The sequence below is a fragment of the Mustelus asterias genome, chromosome 5 (assembly GCF_964213995.1).
Source record: "Mustelus asterias chromosome 5, sMusAst1.hap1.1, whole genome shotgun sequence".
NCBI lineage: Eukaryota > Metazoa > Chordata > Chondrichthyes > Carcharhiniformes > Triakidae > Mustelus > Mustelus asterias.
The window spans coordinates 44,338,590-44,345,699 of NC_135805.1; the positions used below are offsets into that span (position 1 = coordinate 44,338,590).

A 7,110-nucleotide genomic window follows, 5' to 3' on the forward strand; every position below is an offset into this window, starting at 1 on the left:
CTCCAAATGCAAACGTGTCCCCCACCCCCCCCCCCCTGCACAAAAAAAAACACCCCGTTAACAAGAAGGCAATCCACCACTTGAGTGAGCTTCTCTGCTCCACCGTCGGGGAGAATAGGCGAGAAGGGAAAATTCCCTCAGCCTTCAAAAGTCAGCATTTTTTTTTGTTGAGAAAGAAAGTGGCTGATCGGTCCTCACCACAAGAGAGTGTACGGCTGCTGAAATCCCATGTTGTCATTTTTAGGCTTCCAACCATAATATGAGGGAGGGTTGGTTAAGCCAATGCAAAAGAAAATCAAAAAAAGGGGGGAGGATTTTTCAATTCATTTTAAAGCTGCCATACCCACCTCTTTGGGAGGAGGAGGGGGTCGAAACCGATTTGTTTGTTTAAAGAAATAGATATTTCGATCTGGCTCAATTAGAAAAAAATACACGCAAGCTATCTCTTTTTTAGTAAAAGTAAGCTCTCACAAAAGTTGAGCAGATCGGAGCAATTGCACTAAACAAGCCAGGCCTGGGTCAAACTCTCTATGTGTGTGCGAGTGTGTGTGTGTGTGTCTCCCACCCCTTATTCAAACCACAAAAGGTGCTGTATCCCCCTTCTCGTGTTCTCACCCTCCTTGCTCGCTTGCCCCCCTTTTTTTGTCCCTCTGGTTCTCACAGGCTTTACTCCTTTCAGTTACAGGGTAACCAGGTCGAGTAGGTGTGCTGCTGACAGGTAAACACAGGCTGCACATGGGCGATGTAGTAATTGTTGAAATTGGCGTCGGTCACGTAAGGAGCCGGCTGGTAGTAACAGGTCACATTGGCCACATTGGGGATAATGTTCTGCTCGGCCAGCACCCGGAGGGCCAACATGGTGATGAGGTTCAAGGTCTGCCTCCTCTCGTGTCCCATCAGGCAGACGGTGCTCTCGTTCACCACCCTCTGCAGGGTCATCAGGTAGTCGTACTTGCGGTCCTCCAGCCCCAGGAAGTGGTTCTGCAGGTAGGACTCCAGCTTGCGCTGCTGCTCGCCGATGTCCGAGAAGTCGATGAAGAAGCGGGAGCACATGTACCTCTGCAGAGCTTTCATCTCGCTCTCCGAGGCCGCCCTGAAGCCCCGCACCAGCAGGTTACAGTACTTGAGCAGCCCCCCGCCGCGGATCTCCTCCGGGTTCCGGGTGGCGATCACCTTGTGCTGCAGATGCTCCAGCGCCTCCTCAAAGTCGCCGTACACGCTCTCGCCCAGGATGGTGGGGTGGAAGTGCTCCGACATGGGGTTCTCGGAGCACTCGTAGAAGAGCAGCAGCGAGTCCAGCTTAATCTGGAAAGCGTCCACGCTGAATTCGAACTGCCTCCGCAGCGAGTCCACGAATTTCAGCTCCACGTTCTTGCCGCTGTTGTTGGACAGCGAGATGAGGCTCCAGCGGTCCGAGTCGTTGCAAACTTTCACCATCTTCTGCACGTAGGCTTCCTTGAGGGTGAGCGGCGTGATCTTCTCCTTGTTGACCCCCTCGGGTAAGAAATCCAGCAGGCAATCTAGCACCACGTTCTTGACGGTCTGAAACTCCTTGTCGCCGCTCAGCTCGGCGCGGAAGATCAGGTCCAGGTCCTTGTAGCCCAGCCCGCTGTGCTGGTGCAGGACGTGGCTGGCCGCCGAGCCGTTCAGCCTCACGTCCCGCACCCGGATCCGCTTCTCCTCCAGGCGGCTCCGCACCACCTGCACGATCTGCCGGGGCTTCACCTCCAGGGTGGGGAAGTTCCCCCGCCCGTGGATGGGGATGGTCTCCGTTAGGATCCTGTCCAGCCGCTGCACTTGCTCCCAGTTCAAAACGTTATAACTACTATTGCATTTAGTGTTGGCATTGTCATCAGCCATCGTAATTTCCAAACTCGCTTCCTTTGGTTTTTTTTTGTTAAAATAAATTGCAGACGTGATCAATTTCGTGTTTTCTGCTGGTTGTCTATGTGTGTGCGTGTGATGGTGGTCCGTGTTATTTTTTAAATTCTCACCACTGTGTAGTCTGCAAAGCTTTTCAGCTATCTGCGTATTAACTCTCCCATTAGTTTTTATATGGCTTCCCTGTGCAGTTCCGGTTGTGAGTCACGGACATGGCACGCCTCTGATATTTGCATAAATTGTTGAGTCCATTCCCCCCCCTCTGGGCTGGCTAAGCAACACATAATCATGCCTTTTCAATGTCTTTGCACTCCCCTTCTGGGCGAGTATTTAAGCCTGGGTTTCAAAGCTGGAACAGGGCTGCGAGTCAGCTTTTGTGTGTGTGAGAGAGACAGGCAGATAAAGACAGACAGACAGACTGTATTTCTTGACTACACTGTCTAACTCTCAGCTCCCCCCCAAGCTGGCCAGCCAGCCAAGGCTGGCTTGATTGACAACCCCCTTCCGACCAATAGGGAGCCAAGTTTCCATTCCCATTGACGTCAGACGGCCAATCAGCGTGGTGCAGGGGCGGGACCAGGGGGGCAGAGTGATTTATTTCACAGAGAAATTCAATGGAAAGTTGAGACAGGGCTGGAGCTAATGAGAGAAAATGCTCCATCCACCAGCCACTTGTCATCTTGCTCCCCCCTCACTATACTTTAATAATACCTTCAGACAGCAACAGATATCCCTCTCTTCCTGCGGGAATGGGGTAACAAACATTTGGGGAATTCTGAAGTTACCTGTAACCTTCGAGCCCAGGGGACCTGTTGGGAATGGGGCGGGGGTTCCGATCTCAAACACGATCAGATCATTAAGAATGATGCAGAGGTGATCATTGACATCAACTTTAGAGACACAGTCATGTTTAATACATTTTTATTTAACGAGATTTCGAGCAGTTTCCTCTCGCAGCCCCCACCCCCCACTAGTTTTTGGAAATTAAAAAAAATGTGAAACACCCGGAGGCCAAAGTTCAATTAATATTCATAACACAAATTGTATTTGACAACGCGCCTGGATATGTGATTGCTGCAGATGGCATGGAAATCGGGGCTGGAGTAATTAAGCCTGGTTATTTTGAAGCTCTTTTCCGTATTTCCCATGGAGTCGAGGTCAGCTGTATGTGTGCGTCATTTTATAGACATTAGAGACACTATCTGCTTCAATCACTGTTATCATACCAAATACTCGAGCCTTGGAAGTGGCGAATATTTCGAAGGGATATGCTGAGTTTAAAAGTTTAATATCAAATATCTCCCACGTCTTTTTTTTATAAAAGAAAGTGTAGTTTTGTCCAACCGATCTACTTAAAACCAAAACATTAAAAAAAAGAAAATTAAGAACGTGATTGGACGATCTTGGCAATTTGCTCAGTCTGTCCAGAGCAGCTATGCAGCGTGGTAACTGCGTCTCCTGTCGGCAGTACCGCTAATAGCGACTGTCCCGCAAGTTAACAGTAAGACATTCCATCTGATCTCTGCCTCTTGTATCAATGAAAAACACTCCGGCAGGCTAAACTAAACGATTTTTTAAAATGTTGATCAGATGAACTCTTTCGACGTCCTTCAGTTGAGACCACTCGGGGAGGGCAGTAGCTGTGTTCTTGTCACCATTACAATGGACCCCATACTCAGCAAGCCAGAGACAATATCAACTGTGGAAAGCATTTACAATAAGGTCCAAGCTCTGTATTTAAGATATGTATGTGTATCTTAAAAGAATATATTGAATTAATGAATGGTTCATTTTATATCTGTTATTATTATTGCAGAGCGCTAATTCTATGCAGGAAATGAGTGACACCCCGACAAAAAAGTCGCAGGCAATACAGATCTATTGGTCTAATTTCCGCATAAATTAACGTTATCCGAGGTGAACACGGGTTTAATTCTATATCACATTAATCTGGTTAACACGAGTCAGTATAATTTCTGATCAGTCCGCTTGACTTGCTCGTGGAACTGACACCGTGAGAAACCCTATAAACATAGTGGGGGGCCACAAGGTTGAAATGTCTTTTGGTCAAATGGGAGGTAAATAACTATTAATTAAACTCAAATGCATAGGCATTCGGAGTCAGGGCTGAACTTGTCTTTTGTTTCGGACCGTTCCACTCTTTTTGGGAGCTGCCGCTTTTAATTTATCCGCTCGTTAATTTGAGTTAGTTTACTTGGCCAAAAAGATTGGTAAGAAATAATGAATACTTTTCAGTGGGACGGAGGGAGTGCCTGAGGGCCTGGTAGGTAGATGGTCCTTTAGCAGCTTTCTCCTCCACCCTCCCCACAGTATAAATCATAGAATACCTACTGTGTAGAAGGAGGCCATTCGGACCATCAAGCCTACACTGACCACAATCCCACCCAGGTTCTATTCCCATTATCCCCATGCATTTACCCTAGCTAGTCCCCCTGATACTAAGGGGCAATTTATGCAGGAGAAATAGGACTGAATCCAAAGTAGGACAGGTCCCTTTACTTCTGGAATTTCAAAATTCCCAAAATGTCAGGACTAATTTGAAACATTGGCTTCTTGCAGGCGCCTGAACCCTGCTGCCTGACTCAACTGGAAAACTGTGTGTGAGAGTCACGCAGTGTGATTTTACTGGAGCAGCAAGTTAGTGCCCAGAGATTGGGCTCATGTTGATGTATACTATTGGAGTAGACCAAAAATGGAGTTGAGACTCCAATTAAATCAGCCATTGATCTTATCAAATGGCAGTGCAGGCTCAAGGAATCATAGAATCCCTACAGTACAGGAGAAGGCCATTCAGCCCATTGAGTCTGTAGCAACTCTCTGAACGAGCATCTTACCCAGGCCCACGCCCGGACCTACCCCATAACCCCATACATTTCCCCCGCTAATCTTGAGACAGTAAGGGAAAATTTAGCGTAGCCAATCCACCTAACCTGCACATCTTTGGACTGTGGGAGGAAACCGGAACACCCAGAGGAAACCCAGGCAGATACTGGGAGAACGTGCAAACTCCCACACAGTCAGTCACTCAAGCCGGGAATCGAACCCTGGTGCTGTGAGGCAGTAGTGCTAATCACTGTGCCATCCAGAATTGAATGACCATGCTAAATTCACCCCATCTGCCATCTTAAACATCCACTCCATCACCAGTGCACAGTGGCACCAGTGTGTAGCGTTTGCAAGACACATCTGATGAAGCCTCCTCTGACAACACCTTCGAAACCAAGACTTCTACCACCTAGAGTAACAAGGGCAGCAAGAGTATGGGAACACCACCACCTGCCAGTTCCCCTCAAAGCTGCGCACCCGGACTTGGAACCATATCACAATTCCTTCTCTGTTTCTGGATCAGAATGCTACAACTCCTGTCCTAACAGCACTGTGGTTGGTTATGAACTAAAATAGGAAAATACTTTGAATGAAAACAATTCCTACTGAACTTTCCTTATGTTTCAACTGGTGATGAACCTTATGCTCCAGTGGAGAATTGTAGCTGGACAAGACTGCATGACCAGCTGACCAGAATTTCCAGGTACAGTTAAGAGAGTGGGTGGAATTTTCTGTCATGGTGGGCTGGAAAATCTGTGAAAGGATGGTGTGAACTTCATTTGCATTTGGTTAATGGAATGTAGATGAAGACCTGAACATCGCCACTCCCCTCCCCACACCAGATTCCCCACGATGCTAACTGAAAGACATGTTTGCATGAAACACTTTCGGAATGACATAGCACACAAATATTGGGACTCATCTAAACAATGCTTGGGGCTGCCTCCAAAGTTCAGGATTGAGGCCATCCACAATCCTGGACCCTGGAATACCGCAGTAGTGGGTCGGAGAAGCATCTGCAGGTGGATCTTCCGGATTCTGTGTCCTGGTGGGGAATCCATCTTCCAGCTTCAGAGTGTTCCTGGAGATTCATTTTCATTCTCATGGTATCCATCTTAGGAGCAGAAGGAGACAAATTTGGTCCTTCGAGCCTGCTCCACCATTCAATCAGATCATGGCTGATCTCTCCCTGGTCTCAAATCCACCTCCTTAGCTGTTCCCCATGTCCCTTTATCCCCTTTTATTAGGAATATATCTATCTCCCTGAAACCATTCAACGATTCAGCTTACACCACGCTATGGGGCAACGAGTTCCACAAATTCACCTGCAAGAAGTAGTTCCTCCTCATCTCAGTTTTAAATCTACCGCCTCTCAACTTATGCCTGTGACCTCTTGTTCTAGATTGCCCCATAAGAGGAAACATTTGGTGTACATTTACTTTATCAATCCATTTTAAAATTTTATATACTTCAATCAGATCCCCTCTCCTCCTTCTAAACTCTAGCGAGTACAGGCCCAAACTGTTTAATCTTTCCTCATATGTCAACTCATGATCCCTGGAATCAATCTGGTGAACCTCCTCTGAACTGCCTCCAATGCAACCACACCCTTTCTCAAATAAGGAGGCCAAAACTGGATTCAATACTCCAGATGTGGTCTCACCAACACACTATACAATTGCAACAGTTCTCTACTTTTATTCCAGTCTGTTCCGGTCTCAGAGTGCTCCCAAAGATTAACCTTTTTCAGAAGATGCACCTTCTTCAACAATGAGTCAGTGATGTTGGATGTCTTTTCGATATGGCACCCAGATACGACAGTGGACTACCTGCCATCCAACCCTGCCCCGCCACCAAATACAGCATAAAATACCAAGGTGTGTAATTAATGAGGTCTGGGCTGGAAGATTTGAGGCACTTTCCCGTCAGCTGTCTCAGTGGGAAACACTCCACATTCTCACCTCCCCCAGAGCACCTAGTCTCAAAATGGGAGAAAAGTCATTGATATTGATTTGTACTTTTTTGGTTTTGTTTGAGTAACTGCCTTTCTTCTTTGCTACCTCCCCTGGCTCAAACAGTCACTGAAGAGAGTGACTGCCAGGGAGGCAATGGCCTAGTGGTATCATCGCTAGAATATTAATCCAGAACTCGGCTAATGTTCTGGGGACACGGGTTCGAATCCCGCCACAGCAGATGGTGGAATTTGAATTCAATAAAAACATCTGGAATTAAGAATCTACTAATGACCATTGTCGGAAAAACCCAAGGGAAGGAAGTTTGTCCTCCTTACCTAGTCTGGCCTACATGTGACTCCAGAGCCACAGCAATGTGGTTGACTCTCAATTGTCCTCCAAGGGCAACTTGGGATGGGCAATAAATGCT

General features: G+C 47.2%; 1 protein-coding gene across 1 annotated transcript; it reads right to left on the bottom strand.

Annotated features, from left to right (window-relative positions):
* Nucleotides 1-311: 311 nt before the first annotated feature.
* Nucleotides 312-2,010, bottom strand: tent5aa (terminal nucleotidyltransferase 5Aa). The gene has a single exon (XM_078212464.1). It carries the CDS (start codon nt 1,858-1,860, stop codon nt 676-678), a length of 1,185 nt encoding a protein of 394 aa, XP_078068590.1. The 5' UTR covers nt 1,861-2,010; the 3' UTR covers nt 312-675.
* Between the last annotated feature and the right edge of the window lie 5,100 nt (nt 2,011-7,110).

Bases quoted from the DNA above. Each gene is read 5' to 3' on its own strand.
- tent5aa (XM_078212464.1), bottom strand. From the start codon at position 1,860: ATGGCTGATGACAATGCCAACACTAAATGCAATAGTAGTTATAACGTT.